Source organism: Colletotrichum phormii (assembly GCF_030913505.1).
Source record: "Colletotrichum phormii strain CBS 102054 chromosome Unknown BDP81scaffold_12, whole genome shotgun sequence".
Taxonomy (NCBI): Eukaryota; Fungi; Ascomycota; class Sordariomycetes; order Glomerellales; family Glomerellaceae; genus Colletotrichum; species Colletotrichum phormii.
The window spans coordinates 1457456-1477559 of NW_026851454.1; the positions used below are offsets into that span (position 1 = coordinate 1457456).

Genomic DNA, 20104 nt, shown 5'->3' on the forward strand with positions numbered 1-20104 from the left:
CTGCCCATTTCACCACGTATGGGATATCTCGCTCATCAAACAGCTTAATTAATACTACAGTTAGCGAATATCCCGCTAGTTTCTCTCGGTTTATACAAGCCCTAGCGTTATAGATATCTCGCTAGGTAAATAAGGACTCTGGGAACTGCTCCTAGACAACAGTACGCACATCGCGAGCCCGAATCCTAACTCGTCGGCTTGTAGTTTCAATAGTATCCTAAAGTAGCTAGGTAAGCCTGCGATATAAAGGGTGTATAGTAGCTTCAAGGCTAGGGCCATGATTATGCTAACTATGCTGGGGGTCTAGGTGATAACGTAAGAGCCACTTGCCCTCCTCTTAAACCTCGGTAATAACTTGTTATTTATAACCGCATTTACAAGACTTGCGCTGTCGAATACCAGCACCTTGTGTAGGCCTAGGCTCGCTAAACCGATCATACTAGAAGGTGTATCGAATGATTCGGCCTCGAGCTTTATGCCTATTCCGCTTTATAATACCAAATCCATTAACGTGAATGATAAGCGAGTGAGACAGACAAGCGAGTGAGACACAAAACTGCGCCGATGATGCTTCAACACAAATGGAGACGTTTCTTCCACAACACATCATGGCATCCAGAAGTAATGAGTCAGGCATACAGCTGGCCCTTCAAGCTATCAGAATCAATCCAGAGCTTAGTGCACGGGCTGCAGCTACGATCTACTCGGTCAGCCATGCAACATTGAGTCGACGATTGAAGGGCTCTACATCTCGAAGCGACAGGATACCGAACTCGAGGAATCTTACTTTGCTAGAAGATCAGACGTTAGTTGATCACATTCTCGATCTAGATGCCCGATCATTCCCTCCCCGGATCCGTGGTGTGGAAGAAATGGCTGATCGACTGCTTGCTGATCGCGACGCGCCTCCGGTTGGGAAGCGCTGGGCCTTAAACTTCGTCAAACGACAACCACAATTGCGGACGCGGTTTTTTCGGAGGTACGACTACAAGAGGGCCCAATGCGAGGATGCAGAGGCTATTCGCGGCTGGTTCGCTCTTGTGAAGAACACAATCGCGAAGTATGGTATCGATGAGTTTGATATCTACAACTTTGATGAGACTGGCTTTATGATGGGCCAGATTGCATCTGGCATGGTTGTCACAAATACTGAAAGGCGTTCAAACACAAAAATGGCGCAGCCTGGTAATCGAGAATGGGTTACAGTGATTCAAGCCATCAACTCGCAAGGCTATAACGTCCCGCCGTACATCATCGTTGCAGGCCAATATCACCTCTCAACCTGGTATACAGAGTCAGGTTTCCCGGACGACTGGGTCATTGCGACGTCAGAAAACGGATGGACAACAAATGAAAGAGGCCTAGATTGGATCCAGCACTATGATCGTCATACGAAACCACGTTTGAGAGGCCAATATCGCCTCCTCGTCGTCGACGGGCACGAAAGTCACCACTCAACAGACTTTGAGCTATATTGCAAGGCAAACAAGATCGTTACACTTTGTATGCCGCCTCATTCGTCTCATCTACTCCAGCCCCTTGACGTTGGGTGCTTTGGTCCGCTAAAGACGGCGTATGGGCAACAAATTGAGGATAAGATGCGGCGGGGCGTAACCCACATCTCAAAGGAGGACTTCTTTCCTGCATATCGCAGCGCATTTAGTCAAGCGATGACTGAAAAAAACATCCAAGGGGGTTTTAGAGGAGCTGGGCTTGTTCCTCTGAGTGCAGAAAGCGTCCTATCAAAGCTGGATATCCGGCTACACACTCCAACGCCTCCAGCATCACTACCACAGACACCTCCGCCTTGGGTTTCAAGGACACCAAACAACCCAGTAGAGGCAAGCTCTCAATCCAACTTTATTAAGAGTCGGATCACTCGTCACCAAAGCAGCTCCCCAACCTCTATTTGCGAGGCTGTTGAACGACTTTCTAAAGGTACAAGAGGCATCATGCACCAAGTAGCCTTACTTAGATCTGAGGTACAGATTCTTAGAGACGAGAATAACCAACTCAGTCGACGACGGAGAACTAAGAAAACACGCCTACAACATGGAGGAAGTCTTACTGTAGCTGACGCAGCAGATATACAGTCACAGAAAGATGTGACTGCGCAGGTTCAGGAGGAAATGCGTCGTACTAGTGGTCGCAAACTGAGGGCCGAGACAGGTCAGCGACGGTGTGGCGTTTGTGGTCACCCGGGACACAATTCACGAACGTGCCAGTTTATTGAAGAGATGTCTGAAGATGAGGATTATGAGTAGTTTGAATTGAATTGATGCTGTTGATGTTGATATGGAAGCCAGTTTATCTCATCGGCGCAGTTTTGTGTCTCACTCACTTGTCTGTCTCACTCGCTTATCATTCACGTTAGTTAATCTTATTATTATATAATAAAGGGAATTGATACACGGGCATGAAGAATTGATACACGGGCATGACTCTTACACGGGCATGACAGCTACGCACTGTCATTGGCCCAAAAACTGCTGTTAACTCATCCTGATTCTGCCGGTTCTACCCAAAGTATCTGGAAAGGAATTTTCGGAATTCGTAATCGCGACGCGTCCATCCGGTTAAGCCGCCATTGCTATATCATGATACCTCCTATGTCCGAGTCCGCCCTACCGCCACCAAGGCGCAACCCGCAACGTCGAGCTAGGAGCTCGACCTCGAGTAACGAGCCCGACCCAAAGCGGCGACGCAATAGATATTCTTTTATCTCGCGACCTCCTACCGCTAGCAGTTCGGATATAAGCATTGGTAACCACTATGGCCTTAGCGACGATAATGCTCTTGAGAACATCTTTGCTTCCTACCTAGACCGGTTCTATTAAGTTACTCGCCCCTACGGCTCGCGCGGGAATAACGCGGCACCTATCGAAATATAGGATGACCATGAAATCTTTCTACACCGGTCATTTCCGACGAATACTACTCAATCTTATCGAGTAACTATGCCAATACTTGGCCCGGAATACGGCCTACTCCCATCGCATCCTACCTACGAATCCACTTCACAAGACGAAGAGCATCGACCTATACAAGCTACCCAAGATTTCACATCTACATTACGCCTAGTAAAGGAAGTAGTGGGGGAAGGCCGGCAGCTAACTAAAGAACTGCTTAATTATTTTGAACGAGTTCGACGATGGCGACAGAGATGGGGTTATTCACCACACCCATCTAATACGTCTACGTCACCACCCCCACCACCATATTCCCCTCCTCGCTATACGAGGTATCCTTTTACCGATTCTCAAGTAAACTCACCAACTTCATTACTACGAAGTTCCTACTCCCCAGGTCAACGCTCGTCTTCGCCTCTACCCGACCCGATACCAGACCCACAGATTCCTGGCAACCCAGAGCCTACAGTCGATGCCCTGTTCGACCGAGTCAACGCATTTGCTAGAGAGAACGGGTTTGGCATTGTACGTCGATATAGATATACATATAAAGGCAAAAAGATAAGATACACGTTTCAATGCGACCGCTTTGGTGAACCGCGGCCTACTGAGGGTGCGGGGTTACGCCAACGAAAATCGCGAAAGTGTGGCTGCAAGTGGATGATTATTGCTGAGACGAAGGAAGAGGGTGCTTGGCTTTTACGACGGCATGCTAAAGCCGAGCATGCCCAACATAACCACGGGCTAAGCCTCAGTTCCTCGGCACATCCTTCGCATCGGAGGCTTACACCATTAACTAAGAGTACTATTGAAGCCACTAGCCGCCGGGTTGGTATTAGGGCCCGCGACGTTCGTGCTATCGTTCAGGAACAATTCCCAGATTCCGTGTTCACTCAACAGGATATCTATAATGCTAGAGCCATTATAAACAGGGAGAAATTAGACGGCCACTCGCCAACAGCCGCTCTGATAAAGCTCTTCGACGAGCGAGAGGTGTCCTATATTGTTAAGTGGGCTGATGACGAGCCCAACCGGCTTGTTGGCTTAGTATGGACATTCCCATTTTGTCTCTCAATGTGGAGGCGCTTCCCGGAGGTAATCAGCTTTGACAACACATATAACACGAATCGCTTTAAGCTTCCGCTGTTTCAAGCCACTGGCCAGACATGTACTGGATCTATTTTCAACGCAGCATTCGGCCTTATTAATAACGAGAGATTGGAAGGGTTCTAGTTCCTCGTAAAAGGCAACTGTCAACTAGTTAACCAGCATTCGATTCGCTTACCAATTGTCATCATTACCGACTATGATAAGCAGATGAAGGCCGCCTTAGCTTACGAGTTCGCCGACGTACAGCAACAGCTTTGCATCCACCATATCAACTCCAATGTTATGCTTAGGGCTAAGCAGAAGTGGGTAAAGGGAAAACGGCTAGAGGGTGCCGGCAGTAGCTCGGACCACGAAGACGACAATGAGCCCTCGAGAACACTCATAACGGAATTAAGCGACGAGGACCAGGCGTATATCCACACGCCCACCAACGATTCAATCCCCCATACATATCTCGGAGTCTTTGCAATGTGGAAGCTTATTGTCTTTGTGGAGACCGAGGTTGCTTATGAGAAAGTATGGGCTAGTCTCTGTAAAGAGTTCGATGATTAGCGGCTAATATTACGTTATCTTTACGGGATATACTTTCCCGTTAGAGCTCAGTGGGCTCGCTGCTATATCCGAAAATATCAGAATTTTGGTATTCGCGTCACCTTAGGGACCGAGTCTAGTAATAATAATATCAAAGGCTATCTCCTTAATGGCCTGAGTTACTTATACCGACTCGTTGATGTTATGCAGAATATGATTCGAAACTAAGAGTTACGGTTTACGCAGTCCTGTGCAGAGGATGAGGTGCTAACTGCCCGTCAATACGCTGGAGCTAGTTCGGAGTACCTAGGTGAACTCCGAGGTATGCTTTCTTTAAAGTGCTTGGGGTTGATTGTAAAGCAATACCGGAAAGTAAGGATAGCATTGCCGACCGGCAATTATCCACGGCCCCCTCCTATTGGAGATTGTATGGACGATTGTTCTACCTCGGTAGAGCTGGGTATTCCTTGCTACTATATAATCTACGCAAGGCTTATAGCTGGGACGTCTTTTACGAAGTGGGACGTCCATCCTCATTAGAGACTAAGGGAAAAATCCTCTAGAGATCCATACCGTCGGATTCTAGACCCTAAGATTGTTACCTCCCTCCGTGGTAGGCCGAAGAACATAGCACAGCCTGTCCCTGCTCGATTAGCCGTACAAGAGGATAATAGTCTAGGGGCTCAGCGCAGGAAAACGCCACCGGCAGCCTTAAAGATAACTCGGCGAGGCCGTCCACTAGGAAGTCGTAATAAGGCGACTATCGCAAGGCTTATATAAGAGATAGGGCAGTAAGAGAGTAACTAATATGCGGCCTCATCATAGCTACATACTAGAAGTCAGTCTAGTAAACTCGGTACAGGGAGATCTACAGGATTGCGAGCTAGTGGACGGGTATTACAAGCGAGCATTCGAAGGAGGAGGTGCGAGTGGGAGATGTTGATTAGTAGCAGTGACGAGGCCGTCCCTCAACGGACACGATCATCCAAATAGGGCTTCAGTAGGATCTAGTATTCATCCGCCACATATTTACTTAAGAATATCCACATTATAATAAAGAGATATGGAAAGCGAAGTAAACAAAGTATGAATAAAGTCAATCATATGGAGATGTATCTAAAGTAGGCTCAGTGAGAGATACAAGCGCTCGGGAAGAAACAGCCAGGTAAAACTCAGACACAGAATGCCGTGCTATTGGGATGCTGGCTGACAGCTTGCTAGCGAAGAACTTTGAGTAGAAGCAAGGGTTTTTATGTAGAAAGTGGAAGCTAGAGACGGGCGTAATACAATCTAATATAAAACTATTAAGATGAATACTGTTACGGCCAGCTAGTCGTAGGGGTATGTTTGCAGAAGTTGAGGCTGCGATACTCAGTAACAGTGTCGTAAGTCTGGTTGATGTAATAACCGATGTAATAATCGATTATTACACGCCACGGTCGGATAGCTTCCTGGAAGCTACGTCTGTCAATCGTAAGGTAAGGTAAGGCTTCGGTGATCAATCGTAGTCTTGTCAAGGTGATAGCTGAAAGCGGATGTTAATCCTGATACGAAGTTAATTGCTGAAGAAGCTATGGGAAGTCTGTCCTAGAGCCCGGCTCGAGTCCATCCTATATACAAGTCCTGATCCTGAACATATCCTTTGTTGCCTGATCACCATGTTCGTTGGTGATCACTAAGTGGATACTGGTGAGCGCTCACTTTGGGTGATGATGATGATGATGATGATGATGTATTTAACGTCTGGTAACAAAAGGACGTACCGGGCGCTATACCGACATAGTCTATGCTAATCTAAACTATGTTACAGGCTACCGTCTTCACCTAACGTTCCTGTTCAATAACTCGGGCAAATTTCGGAAAAGAAATTGGTCTCCTCTATCCATTTGCATAGAAGAGAGGCTCCCTTAGCAGAACCTAACAAGAAATCAATACTTGCTTTAGCTATACGTTGGCGGAGGTAGCGCGGTATAACCTTACGTCCACGCTTGCAGAAGTAGAAATGGACTGGTATCTTAGGTTTCCCACAGCTGCAGTTGAGCAACGCATCTTAATAAGCGAATCTCTCGTGGTATGCTGCAAAGTCTCCATAATAGGATCTTACTACGTATAGCCTTCCTAGTAAGTACCGAGGGAGGCGGAGTTCGGGCGGCTTAGGGTAAAGAATTATCTCGAGGTCGGCATATTGCTAAGGGTATTGGGACAGCCATTTTCTGGCAAAGGCTTGGAAGGTAGCTACTTTAGCTTGCCTTTCTAGGTGCGCTAATGAGGGCTGTGGTTATGATTTTGGGATTAGTTTGCAGGCTTCCTTGGCTAGAGCATCCGCTTCTTCATTTCCTTACTCCCGTGTGCCCAGGACACCACCAAACATAAACCCTGCCGGGGGTTGTCCAGCTCTCTCTTTATCTCCGAGTCCAGGAGGAAGAGAGCCTATTAAAGGCCCTAAATCTAGCCTGGCTGCTTCCTATGCTCTGGGAGTATAGTCTAGCCGCGACTGCGAGGTTATCGAGGCAGATATAAACGTTATCTACCATACGAGCCGTAGGAGCCCGGGTAGCTTCCATTAGGCCGTAATACGCAGTATATACCTCCGCGTCATACACCTTAGTTTAGGAGCCGAGTAGTTCGTATCCGCGGAAGATCTACCGTATAGCTTAGTACCCTACCCAGCCTACTCCGGCGGAGGTACTACTACCGTCCGATATCTAGGACCCGTTAGTATAGACAATAATATCCCGCTTAGAGAAAGTTGCCATCCTGCCTGTAAAGGAGAGGGCCTGTTCTTCTTTAGTCTTCTTAAGTTCGTAGCCGACCCTGGCGAGGGCTATCTGCCAGTCCGCTAGTTGCTCCCAAGGGGGGAGTTCTAACGGATCGATATATTCAGTATCTTTACTTACGAGGCTTACCATTCGTCGTAGCCGTGAGTCTGGTCCTGATTTGTCCCTGAGTCTCGTTCGGAGAGGGTGTCGCTCGTATATACGCGAGGGTTGGCATCCTACTTATTTTAAAAAAGCAACTCTCGTGATCCTAGCAAAACCGGGAAAAAGAGACAAGACACTCCCGCGCTCCTATAGGCCAATTACGCTCTTAGCCGTCCTCGGAAAAGGCTTGGAGAGACTCATCGCTAGACGACTTGCCTGGATCGTAGTTAAATATCGTGTTCTGTACGATCAATAGTTTGGAGTACTCCCTCTTCGCTCTTGTAGCGACCTTATCGCAGCGGCCATCTACGACATCGAGTGCTGAATGGCAACAGTACATCCCCCCCCCAATTATTACCCACTTTTCCCCCTCACAACAGCGATACATGACGGTACGTCATTTACCCCTATGGGTTCCTCCCTATTTTCACCACCAAGACCGACATTTTCCTATGTGATGAAACGTCGCGATGACTTCTAGCGATTCCGAGGGGTCGGTACGGTCGTGTATCAACGTCGCCGTACTTCCCGAAGACCTAGCCGCTGCCTGTACTGCTGACTGTACACCCGAGAGATGCGATAATGCGGTCGTACGCCCATATGAGCCCCCATCCCTCGAAAGGGGCAGCGTATTCAACCCCTTCAACGTACCCGAGCGGAAGCCGACAATACGAGAAATAACTCTGTTCCGTGGCAACAGCATATAAGGGTCTCGCGGAAGAGCGCCTCCGCCTGCGTTGCGTGTAATCGGCCAAAGAAGGCGCTTAGCGAAGTCTCAGGAAACTCACGATCCCATAGGAAGAAGACGAGGTCAGGGTGTGAGCAGTGTGGGGTTGCGATTTGTAACTCAGAAGATTGCTGGTACCTATTTCATAACCAGAATATATAGACGGAAGAGGTACTAGAAAACTAGGCCTTTTGATTGGTTGGAAAAAGGCTTGGCTGGTCTCTGAGTGGCTATTACCCCTCACTGGATGTACTGTTGCCATTCAGCACTCGATGGGATACATATCTGTATCGATAATACCAGCGTAATTTAGGGGATTTGCGGTAAGGTCCTAGACTCCTCATAAGCGGCCTTCCTTGAGATCCAGGAGGTAGGCAGGATACACGATATACGAACCTATTGGTCTCCTGGGCACCAAGGTATCAAAGGAAACGAAGAAGTAGACAGCCTAGCTAAGGAGGGCACAACCCTACTAGTCCCAAGGGGACAGCTAGCAACTCTTTCAGGGATCAAACGGCTTGCTAAGGAGCGTATACGTCGCTAATATAGAAAATGGTGGAAACGGGAGGCAATATCCTGCTATACCCAGCTAGGACTCAAGGCCACCCTCACTTGCGCTCCCGAACTAGCCCTGCCGCGGGCTATCCTTTATCATCTCCTAGCAGCCCGATCAGGCCATGGAGACTTCGAATAATACCACTAACGCTTTAACTATACAGAAGCACTACTTACCTGCTCCTGCGGGGAGGCAAAGGCGGTAGACCATCTAGTCTACTGCCAAAAGACCCTAGTGAGGAGGCATCAGTGGCCTACCCTCCACCCTTCTAGCCTACTCGATCCTATAGGACCTATAGGATCTCTTGAGCGGTATTATAAGGGGTTAATTACTGATCCTATTGGCTTCCAGGCCTTTCTCCGCGTGACAAACTTCTTTCAGAAGATCTGCCCGCGGTACTAAGGACTAGGTCTTGACCTAGGCCCGACTAACGAATTTCTCCTCCTAGAGGGACAGACGGTGACAACGGAGCTAGGGAACCAGCGGGAACTAGGAACGGATAGAACAGGCAGTAGCCCACGGGCAAGATTTGGAGGACGTTAGGAAGAGGCGTGTACTATAGAGTATATAGCTCGAGCCTACGGCCCTCCACGCCATATACCCTTCGGGAGGTCTGCCGCAAGGGCGGCTGCGCCTTTGCCGCTACGGCGTTTAATAGAACAACAACAAAATAGATAACAAGGGGCTCATCCGAGCAAGAGACAATGCCGGTAAAGGTAACCGGCCTAGGCGTATCGTCGCAAACACTTTACACAGTCTACGAAAAGTAGAGTTCGATTACGGCTAGAATGATTGTATAGGACTTATCTGAGGTGGGAAACAAGGTGCAGCTGAATATATCAGCCCATCGCGTGGGACAGAGTGCTACTCCGACAGGTTGGTAGATGATCTACAACAGAACAAGCGTGTTAGTGTTGTCGGGACGAGCTTCCGACGCGATAAGCCCTTCCGACTTTTTGGATCCGACATGTCGGGACGCGCGCACCGACACCTGCTATATCCGAGCACCCGACTTTGGTCACTTGGTCATTCTTATCTCATGGATCTAAACTCAAAGCATTCCGATAACGGGCTTGTGTTAGATTTCGATCTCATCGAGGCCCAATGATGTCTTGATATTGCGTCGGTGGCGGGTTTGTCTTATCCACCTGCGAGGTGATGATCCAGTGTAAAGACGGTTCCGCCGTGCTCCGTGATGGAGAAGAGCCGCAAATACCACACGTAACTTTAGTCTTCCCCGCGAGTGTGCAGAAACACACCATCGGAACGCCGACGGCTGGGGGGTGGCTAGCTCGGAGACATATCTCCACGATGCCATGGCTCGGTCGCGATTCAGAGTTTATGCCGGCCGTAGCCGTTCGTGATCGATAAATAGAAGTACCCAGGCACCCTCCCACACATCTTTGCGTGTGTCAAGTCTTGTCTCAGCAAAACATTGAAGTCTGTCTTCCTAGCTATCACGATGCCCGCAAGACTCGTCGCGTGCGGCCAGGCGCAAGTGCCTTTCTGCAGATCCCTTCGACTGCAGGGAGCGGCGAGATATGTCAGCACCACGGCGGCCAAGACTCAGACCTTGTCTCCAACAGCGCCACGAACTTTCACCCCGACCCCGAAGAAATCACCCTTATCCAGACTTTCAACCAAGGCCTTGGTCCGGTCACTATTTCTCACCCAGTTTATGTCATCACCACTTCTAATGAAGCCGGCACTACCTATATTACACTTTATCGCCAACACGAAATTCGCACTATTCAACCCCGATAAGAACCCCTTATTAAATCGGCTTCTTAGATGGACTATCTACGACCACTTCTGCGCCGGAGAGAACATCCCTCAAGTTTCGAAGACAGTTTCTGAAGTTAAGCGGATGGGATACCAGGGTGTCATTCTCAACTACGCAAAGGAAATCGTGTTGGACAAGAAGGCAGCCGCAGCGGAAACGAAAGCTGGGCAGTACGCACCGGAGGTTTACCAAATGGTTCAGCAATGGAAGACCGGAAACCTTGAGACTCTCCGTATGATGGCACCGGGCGATTTCCTGGCCGTCAAGTAAGTTGCACTACCACTGTTTTCCATATGTCCCCACTAACAAGATCAGGATTACTGGCGCTGGTCCCATTTCTGTCGATGCCCTGAAGGAGAAAGCACCCATCCCTGAAGTCTTGAGCAATGCTTTGGACGAACTCTGTGTGGAAACCAACAGACAAGGCTCCCGTCTCTGGATCGATGCCGAGCAACAAGCCCTTCAGCCCCAACTGGACGAGTGGACCATCGATCTTATGAGAAAGCACAACCGCCAGAGCAAGCCTTTGATCTACAACACTATTCAGAGCTACCTCAAGGGCTCCAAGGCCAACTCTGAGCGCCACATCTCCCTGGCTGCTAAGGAGGGCTGGAGTCTGGGAGTCAAGCTTGTCCGCGGTGCCTACATCGAGAACGAGGTCCGATCCCTGATCCACGACACCAAGCAAGACACCGATAACAACTTTGACGATATTGCCGACATGTTCATCAGCCAGAGACTTCCCGAGGAAGCCAAGGAGTGCCAGTTCCCCGCCAGCGCGCTCTTCCTTGCCACCCACAACGCCGCCAGCTCCGCGACCGCGATCTCTACCCACCGCCGCAGAATCCTCGACGGCCAGGCCACGACCGAGCTCGAGTGCGGTCAGCTGTTTGGTATGGCGGACGAGTTGAGCTGCGAGTTGCTGGACAACTACGACACGTGCGTGGCGGACTCTGGACTGAAGAGGGATGCTATCCCCAAGCCTTTTAAGTACCTGCCATGGGGTTCCGTTTCAGAGTGCATGGGATACCTGCACAGACGGGCGGTCGAGAACAAGGGAGCTGTTGCAGAGAGCGCTCATATGCTCGGCTCATTGAAGAGCGAGCTGAGACGTAGGGTGTTTGGTTGAACCAACAAGACGTTTCCTTTTTGTTTCCAGCGATGCATAATGACTTGAATTAAAGATATCCAATAATAGACGTTCAAAAAAATAAAGAAATTACAAGAACTCCGCATGTCCAATCCCAAGCCCTTGACCGTTTGATGTCAGATCTCACTACGCGCACTTGGTGCTTCTTTCCCCTTATCTTGCCATTGCTCTTATCACACACATATGTTCTAGGTAGCAAGTTCGAAGTCTTTCCAATGTTCTGCATTGGCGGAGTATTTGCCCTCTCCCTGTAGAAACCTGATTAATTATCATGATCAACTTGGTGATACCGTGGAACAACTTGCCCATTTTGCATACGGCGTGAACTCATAACGCTTCCCTTGAAACTCAAGCGCCCCCTCGAACCTCCAAATCTGCACAAGTCCAAGGTGAGACTGGTACATTATGTCTGGCGTGAAAGAGAACCACAAAATGTCGGACATTAGTCTTCTAAACTCCACAAGGTCAATTCCAAACCGTCTCAGGTAACAGAGGATTTCCAGACAAGAGGTCAAGTAGTCTTTGTCCCGATCGTCGCTACATCTGTATCCATACTTGCTGAGCACCGATCGAACTCCCGTCTCCTCCATTTCTCGAATGTGCTTTACAAACTCCTTGTTGTCTTCAGTCTCTTCAATTCCGTTGTCACACGTCAAGGTGTACTCGGTGATTTCATACAGAATCCATAGTCGCGGTTGAAATGACGGGTAGAACCACATAAACCCGCAGTTGCGAATGATACCTGGCATCGTCTCGAGCCCTCGCAGGAAGTATGCCTCCTCTACCTGAGTCCGAGGATGTTGAGGCAGACAACTCCAATCGACCCAGATGTGCGACCAGCTCTGAAGCCCAAGCCCCATCTGGTGGAGACGCAGGTTGTCGCCGCTGGGGTCTGGATCGTTGCTCGTGGTCCAGAAGTGGCTGACAAAGAAACACTCTGACCGCATGACGAAGTTGTTTATAGCGGGCAGAAGAACATAGTCATCGAGACGATTTCTATCCCATTTAGTGAATGTCTTTTGCGAGAGAAAGGCTTCTCTTCTTTGGAAGAACCAGAAAAGTAATAGCTCCCTTGGACCGAGGAGGAAATCATCCAAGCTTGTGTAAGACTGCAAGAAGCTTTTCGCGAAGTCGTGCATATTCCCACTGGGTGCATTCCATTCGTTGATGCTTCGCTCAACGAGGGATTCCCACGCATTTTCTGCGATGGCGGAGGCTTGCGAGACGACTTCGGAGGTCATGTTGAATATGTGCAAATTTGGTGATGCAAAAGAAGCGTAAGGCTTGGGGAGAGACGAGAAGACTCTACTCGGTGCTCCCCTTTATGACAAGAAGAGCCTCATCTCGCCAAGCAACATGGCTCTCGTAAGCATGAAATGTAACAACACCAACAGCCTCAATATACTTGATTGGGCTACAGATCCCTACCATCGTAAGACCTAGGTGACTGATCTCCAATCAGGCGAGGTTGAATCGCAGGCGATGGCTTCCGAGCCATCAATCCTCCACATCCCGTAACCAAGCTGGAATTCTTTGCACAAGTAAATCTGGAGATAAATGGTCATTAATGTCGTTCACGCCCAAGCAGATAAGGCTTTAGTCGATACTGGACAGCTGACCACGTTGAACGACATTGAAAACCCGACGCCGATCAACAATTAAGTGCATGTGCAGTCTGCCCGTAGCGTGACTAGTCGTACGCATCTTTCTGTAAGAGAAATTTATATTTAGAGGTTGACTTATCTAGTTTCTGAAGAAAGTCGCTTTTCTGCTCATCTTGCCACCTTCTACGAGGCACCTCAAAAGTTGATGTGATGCGCCCGTATGCTTTTCCACCTAGCTGACCGATAGGACGCAACTTTTCGAGCTCAATATGACTGTAGTCTGAATCAGCTGCATCCTCTATCACCCAGAACCGCGTCGCCTTGAGCAAAACCATGCCGGCCACACTCTTCCCGTCTTTAGCATGGTCACTAAATTCTTTGATGTCTACTACCTTTGCCTCTATCGAGAATACCGACTCCAAAACTCTCAATGGCTTCACCGTCGTAGTCTCTCCCTCATGCAGCCCAGATATGTCCCACTCAGAGACTCCGCGCGGAGCGTCAATGGAGGTTGCATTCACGGCCTCAATCATGTCTTCCGACACCGTGTTGATGACACATTCGCCCGTTTCCTTGAGATTTCGGTACGAGTCCTTGACAGCGCCGGGTCTTGATGAAAAGCCGACTATAAACATGGGTGGATCATGGTCAATGACTTGGAAATAGCTGAACGGGGCAAGGTTCTTCTTGCCGTCCTTTGACAAGGTACTCCGGAAGCCCACCGGCCTCGGTGCGATTCCGGAGACGAGAAGGCGGTAGTTATTGATCATTGATCGGTCGGATGCGTATGGGTCAATCTCCTTGTGCGTTGCGGACTTGCTAACTCGGGTGCGGACTCCCTGACCGTAAGACCAAGTCGGATCGGGAGACTTTGTGACCTCAATGCGGGCATTCGAGTGGTCAAAGTCCGGGCGCTTGGTTTGTATCTCTTCAAAGTTACCGAGACGCTCTGCAATGTCCCCTTTGGAGTCTTCCGACTTGTTTGAAGACATTCTGACAGAAAACTTCTGGCTTGGTAGTAGAGCCGGTGCAGGGTGTGGTCTGAGAGAGAGAACATGCTCACTTAGCACTTGGCTACAAGCATCGTGATTACTAACTTACCTTCGAGGAATCAACCGCCCGAACGAGGAACACCTCATCGTCACTCCAATTGCCTCAAAGTGTGCTTCAATTCTAATTACAGAGATCTTGGATTACAGCCAGAGTTCACTTTGTAACAGACCCTGACGACGTCGTTCTCAATGTCGGCAATTCGCCTAGCCATGGCGTGCTGGCACGAAGCCTGTCTTAGAGGCGTGATAAGACACGATGACGCTATTGGCTTGTAAAATGTCGGAATGAGAATCCGATATCCACCTTGGCGTGTGTTGGGGAATGTCGGACGCACAACCCGACATTGCGTCGGCCACCCCGTGGCAGAACCGGTGACTTTCCAAGCCTCTTTTCAAACACAACCTAGCTGTTTGCCATTGAAGATCTTACGCAACGGTTATCTCACGACTGCAAGGTGGTATCTCGGCGAACGATCCTGGGGTTTGAATCCTCTGCTCACTGTATGCCGACAACGCTGATAGAGTGAGGGCTCGTTATTCGTTCTTTCGGCGGCCATGCCTTCAACTTCGTCCAGGATACTGGGTCATGCCAATTCCGACAGCAAAATACGAGAATCTACCTTCGAATAAGAGTCCGACATTCATATATTCGTGCGGTTTGAGACGCAAATGCCAATGGGTGTGACCTTCACCTGGTTTACCCCATGGCTTGGGCCACCTGCTTGAGGCTGCTTCACCAACGCCCCTTCTCCCTTGCAAGCCTACCCCTCGGAGTTATTTGGTCTCGTGATCGTTCAACCCCGGATTTCTGGCAAATTCTCCATATCCCTTGACGCTTGACACACACGTGCCGATCTTCCCCGCGATGAAGTGCGCAGCTCAGCAGATGCTACGTTCTCCATTATCCATATTAACTCCGCCGCTCCGGTGCTCCGGAGACCATGAACGGACGAACATCCGTCGACACTGGGGTAAATAACAAGCATCCCAAAGATAACAATGGCGCAAAGACCTCCTCGGCTATCTACGGCGAGTCATCGGCCCCAACACACGGCTGATAAGCCGTCCTGCGGTCTCGCACTAGTGGACTGTGTGCCCCAAATTTGCCAGTGCCAATAAAGAGGCCAAGCTGCGCACATAGAAAACTTGTCGGAACCCTGCTCCGACATATCAAAAGGCCCCGAAGCCATCGCGAATACCGTATCCAGCAACGAGAAAGACATGAAGTTGTCGAATTGGCCCCATGAGAACCGTCCGCCATGCCGCAATTAAGCCAGGGACAATACAAAGTGACCAAAAAATGCCAAAAAGCGTGCGTCTTGTGCGACAGGGAGGGGCCCGGGCGTTCCGATGTTCGGAGGAGTCTCGTGTTCTTTGACTGAAGGCTGACTTGGGACATGGACAAAAAGTTGCGAAAGATGTCGGGTAATGAAGGTCAAGTGCTCCGGTTCTTCGCCTTGTACCCGTTGCGATCGAAAGAAGCATAGATGCATCTTTGCTGTTGAGGATAAGAGGATATCGGTGCCGGAGAGGTGAGTTGTCGGAACCCGTGCGCGTGCAGTTGTCGGGATAGGAAACAATAACAATTGACTCCACTTTCCAGTTACCTCCGAGAACTTCAGAACAGGAATAGCGAGCATGGTTCAGACCGCTCGGCGAGGGCTCTGAGTAGAGGAGACGACGTTGAGGAGAGTCGCTATGCGGATGCGGATGCGTATGCGACGCCGCATCATACTTCTCTTTCTCAGGGTGAAGATAATACCGGACAGTTGGAGACGCCGAGCCATGGTGAGTTATGCTTGTCTCTTGTCACTGGATGCGGTGCACTTAGATACTCTAGCTCACGCTGCCAAATGTTTAGACAGTCCACAACCTGTAGGCCCTCCGGCATCCGAGCCAGATACTGAAGTAGGAGATGCCCCTTCAAATCAGGGAGATCACGGCGACTTTGGCCCAGGGTTCAGACAAAACCCGCTGGTGGACAACGACTACACCTTTGCAAAGGTCGGGGAACGATACTGTAAGTCATATTCTGTCTCTTCTAGTACCGAGTACATGTAAGTTGATCCAATGCTCACACTTCCACAGGGTACATGGGCCCAACATCATCATGGTCCTTCTGCCGAAGAGTACTTGCCCTCCTAGGCAAACGTCTACCAGAAGCAGCCCCAGACCCATGGCATTTGCCCCATGAAGGTGCCTTCAGGATGCAATGGACACCATTAGGCGCAACCGAGACCCCCGATGTCTCCAACCTTCCACCTCTAGACTACGCCCTCTTCCTGTTCAACACCGTCAAGTTTTACCTCGGCGCTGTCTTCTATTTAATTGACGAGCCTTCATTTCTCAAGAACCTGCATGAGTTATACGAGGACCCAGCAGGCAAGGCTAGCTCTACAAGGCTGTGGTATGCGCAGTATCTCTTAGTACTAGCGTTCGGGAAAGCGTTCGTCGTGAATAGCAGCTCACATGCGGCGCCGCCGGGGGTTCAGTATGCTGCGAGGGCTATGTCACTGTTGCCAGATTTGTCGGGGCTAAACCCTGATACGATTCCGGCTATCCAGGCGCTTGCTTTAGCTGCCTTGTACTTTCAATGTCTGGATATGAGATTGGCTGCGTATCAGCATGTAAGACCCGTGCCCCCTTTCTAGCTTTCTGGCGACCCGGAACTTTTGAGAAGACGAGTACTGACGAGAATCTAGATCGGTCAAGCGCTGCGAATCGGCATCGTTGAGGGCATCTATAGACACATGCCCGAAGAAGTTGTCGGCATCGAGTACTCCCGACGCTGCAACATTGTCTTCTGGGTGGTGTACACCCTTGACAGAGAATTTTCGGCGTTGATGGGAGCGCCAACTTCTATTCGGGATGAAGATATCACTGTGAAGCTTCCTTCGCAGATGGACAACTCTCTCGATGCGCTAAACATGACCCTCCACGTACGGCTATCACGGCTCATGGCCCGTATTCTTACAAGTGAGTTCCTCGGCCGCAAAGCAATGTGGATGAAAGTCTTCGGTCACTGACATGATTGTATCAGCTATTTACGGTGTGGGAAAAGAGTTCGACGGGTCACTCGTACCCAACACCCAGTCTATCCTCAGGGATTTAGCCAGATTATCACGAGACCTTACCGCACTCCTCGACACCCACTTCCAAGGCTCCGTCAGCCGAGCTTCTAGGATGGCACTGCGACTCATCCTTTCTTACCACCACGTAAGTACACCTATTAAACCATACACTGTCATTCTGCTAACAAGAGAAGTGCGTCGTTCTGACGACTCGACCTCTAGTCATGTGCGCCCTCCACATGCACATCGAACACTCCGATAGCCACACGCGACACACACAAGCAGTCTCTCTAACACCACCAGTCGCATCCCTCCTCCAATCCTGCGTCGACTCAGCACAAACAGTCCTCCGAACCCTCCGCGTTCTCGGCGACGAAGACCTCCTCGAAGCCTTCCTCCCCTTCCAGCTAGAGGACGCTTTCTCCTCCGCGTTCCTCCTCTACCTCATTCGCGTCATCAGCCCTTCCCTCTTGCACGACGATTCGTGGTGTGAGAATATCAAGTGCGTCCTAGACAAGATGATTTCAAAGGGGAGTCTCGTGGCGCCTTTGAGGAAGCTGGAGCTGAGTCAGTTGGAGCACATCATGTCTGCGCTGACGCCTGTGGGCGAGGAGCCTCCGACGCCGCCGCCGACGAGTGCGGCGCATCATCAATCTCAGAATCACCATGGGCATGGGCATGGGCACGAGCATGGGTCTTTCTTGGATCAGATGGAGGAGGCTGGGTGGGACATCTTCGATACGAGCGGGATGGGTGGTCTGTCACCGCAGGCATTGTTGGATTTGGCGGAGAGGTTGGATGTGGAGGACTTGATTCAATCTGTCGATGGGGATGGTGACAGGTAGGAGGTAATGATTAACGGTAATCAAAAGTTGAATGGCAAATGGGAAATGACAACAAAAAGCGCTTTAATGGTCTATCTGTCTTAGTGGTTTGCTGCGGAATGATTGGCTTTGAAACCAAAAAAGACTTCACCACCGGTGTGGTTACATCTCTGGGTGCTCCTGCTGGGATTCGAACTCGGAACTCGTAGCCTGTCGTCGAGTAGGCTGTGGGCGTAATTGATTGTTGACCTTAGACCACTCCACCGCCCAGCCAGTTTGAATTGACCAACCGACCTAGGAAGGCGCCTGCTATGCTGGTGACAGGAATGGCACCAGAGGGACCTATATGGGCTTCCTGTATATTCCTGTGATGGAATACGCTGGAGCCAAGTCTGCCCTAGGTTGCAATATGATTGTGTACAAGTTGACTAGCGTACTCAGACATGTTTACAGAGACTCGCGAATAGCTGACTTGAACTATGCCGATCATTCCACATCAGCTGAATCCTTCATAGCTGACAATTTTCACAAGAGAGCATAAACTTACCGGAATGACCTGTGCCTTCTCCAGGTCCCAAACATCGTTCTTGGCATAGACATCGCCTCTGATGAGTTCCCAGGCTTCCTCGGCGTCCTTGACGGTGTAGATCATGGCGCTACCCTTAAAGCCGGGCGTCTGGCCCTCGACAGGGTGCTCCTTCTCAAACATGGCACCTTGAATGACCATTAGCATGGATAATGTCACAGACCTCGAATAAGGAAAGGAGAGGTATTCTGAGCTCAGATACGTACCACCGACGGCAACCTTTCCGTTGCTCTTGTGGCCCTGGGCATTCTCAAGATGTGTACTGCGGCAAGTCAGTAATCGGTCCGGGACGTCACTCAGCCTCATATAGGAGACCGGTTCCGCGAATAGGTCACTTACGGTCTGACCTCCAAGCGCCGGGCAAGCGCATCCGGCTTGTCGGGGAGGATGCAGAGGAACTCCTTGGTGGCCATTGTGCGGTAGCGATTGGACAGTAAAAAGGCGGGCTTGCTAGTAACAAACGGTCTCCGAACTGCGGGAACGAAGCTGCTTCTCAGAATTCTGGCAGACATTGACATAATTGTGGCACGAGGGAGGGGGAAGCTTCACACGGAGAGATGGAGTACGGCGTCATGTGACCGGGAAGTGCGGAGGTGGGACGGTTCGAGTTCGGAGTTTGAGGGGAAGGGGCGGGGCACGGTCTCTGTTTGGCAGCTCCGATGCCGGAATTTGGTGCCGAAAGTAGCCGGGGATGCCTCGTGCGGGCCGGGCTACTCGACTCCGGAAGCGCGTCCAGCTCGTGTCCATGCGACTTTCCAAGTCGCTGGGTGAGTAACCTCCGTTGCTGGGAATAAGGGTTTCCGTCAGTTGGCTGTATTCTAGTTGCGTGCCTCTGATTGTTGTTGATATAGTCCAGCCTAGTCAACTCGTCTCTGCTGCACCAACTCAAGCATCCAATTAAAGCATAGCAATAATCAGTAGTATTCACTGGTCATCGTTCAAGAGCATTGTCTGAGTACTGCATTGTAGGTGCATGCAAGTTGGTGACCAAGCATTCACTGAAAATAACCTCATACATACTGAAATAGAGAGATGCAGAACCGCAAAAAGAGAATTTACACACCTTGAAGGGTGCCGGTATGTTAGGTCGTACCCGGGTTCGAACCGGGGTTACCAGAAGTTTTGATGTAGTCAAAATCTGGAGTGATAACCGCTACACTATACAACCTCTAGTTGGTCTCATTGACCCATCGCCTGAGTGGAGGCAATCGATGCCAGTGAAAAGCGAGAATCCACAATAAGAACGACCAAGCGCTGACTGTGTCTCGGCTACGACCAAA

At 50.0% G+C, this 20104-nt stretch overlaps 5 protein-coding genes and 1 non-coding gene across 6 annotated transcripts; 2 read left to right on the forward strand and 4 right to left on the reverse strand.

Moving 5' to 3' along the window:
• Window positions 1-10216: 10216 nt before the first annotated feature.
• BDP81DRAFT_450716 (proline dehydrogenase) lies at window positions 10217-11666 on the forward strand (the record flags this gene model as incomplete). The annotated part of the gene is made up of 2 exons (XM_060592562.1): window positions 10217-10803; window positions 10853-11666. The coding sequence occupies 2 exons, from the start codon at window positions 10217-10219 to the stop codon at window positions 11664-11666; spliced, it is 1401 nt and encodes a 466-aa protein (XP_060444489.1).
• Window positions 11667-11962: 296 nt separating this feature from the next.
• BDP81DRAFT_462041 (uncharacterized protein) lies at window positions 11963-12928 on the reverse strand (the record flags this gene model as incomplete). Its single annotated transcript, XM_060593852.1, has 1 exon — window positions 11963-12928. The coding sequence occupies one exon, from the start codon at window positions 12926-12928 to the stop codon at window positions 11963-11965; it is 966 nt and encodes a 321-aa protein (XP_060444490.1).
• A 422-nt stretch (window positions 12929-13350) lies between these two features.
• Window positions 13351-14815, reverse strand: BDP81DRAFT_430490 (uncharacterized protein). Its single transcript, XM_060590610.1, has 2 exons — window positions 14393-14815; window positions 13351-14332 (listed from the first exon to the last, which is right to left on the reverse strand). Exons 1-2 carry the CDS (start codon window positions 14428-14430, stop codon window positions 13378-13380), a joined length of 993 nt encoding a protein of 330 aa, XP_060444491.1. The 5' UTR covers window positions 14431-14815; the 3' UTR covers window positions 13351-13377.
• A 787-nt stretch (window positions 14816-15602) lies between these two features.
• Window positions 15603-18259, forward strand: BDP81DRAFT_321803 (fungal-specific transcription factor domain-containing protein; the record flags this gene model as incomplete). The annotated part of the gene is made up of 8 exons (XM_060584652.1): window positions 15603-15655; window positions 15753-15875; window positions 15947-16092; window positions 16175-16363; window positions 16432-16970; window positions 17046-17319; window positions 17384-17611; window positions 17700-18259. The coding sequence occupies 8 exons, from the start codon at window positions 15603-15605 to the stop codon at window positions 18257-18259; spliced, it is 2112 nt and encodes a 703-aa protein (XP_060444492.1).
• A 266-nt stretch (window positions 18260-18525) lies between these two features.
• On the reverse strand, window positions 18526-19388 carry BDP81DRAFT_472562 (uncharacterized protein). The gene is made up of 4 exons (XM_060594621.1): window positions 19164-19388; window positions 19031-19086; window positions 18786-18952; window positions 18526-18715 (listed from the first exon to the last, which is right to left on the reverse strand). Exons 1-4 carry the CDS (start codon window positions 19340-19342, stop codon window positions 18686-18688), a joined length of 432 nt encoding a protein of 143 aa, XP_060444493.1. The 5' UTR covers window positions 19343-19388; the 3' UTR covers window positions 18526-18685.
• A 520-nt stretch (window positions 19389-19908) lies between these two features.
• On the reverse strand, window positions 19909-19992 carry BDP81DRAFT_t195. The gene has a single exon. It is a non-coding gene; the product is annotated as a tRNA-Gln (tRNA).
• Window positions 19993-20104: the final 112 nt, after the last annotated feature.

Coding starts and splice junctions, on each gene's coding strand:
- BDP81DRAFT_430490 (XM_060590610.1), bottom strand. CDS start 14,430: ATGAGGTGTTCCTCGTTCGGGCGGTTGATTCCTCGAAG. Junction 14,333..14,392: donor GGGCGGTTGATTCCTCGAAG/GTAAGTTAGTAA, acceptor TCTCTCTCTCAG/ACCACACCCTGCACCGGCTC.
- BDP81DRAFT_472562 (XM_060594621.1), bottom strand. CDS start 19,342: ATGTCAATGTCTGCCAGAATTCTGAGAAGCAGCTTCGTTCCCGCAGTT. Junction 18,953..19,030: donor CGGAAAGGTTGCCGTCGGTG/GTACGTATCTGA, acceptor TGGTCATTCAAG/GTGCCATGTTTGAGAAGGAG. Junction 18,716..18,785: donor AGAAGGCACAGGTCATTCCG/GTAAGTTTATGC, acceptor TGATCGGCATAG/TTCAAGTCAGCTATTCGCGA.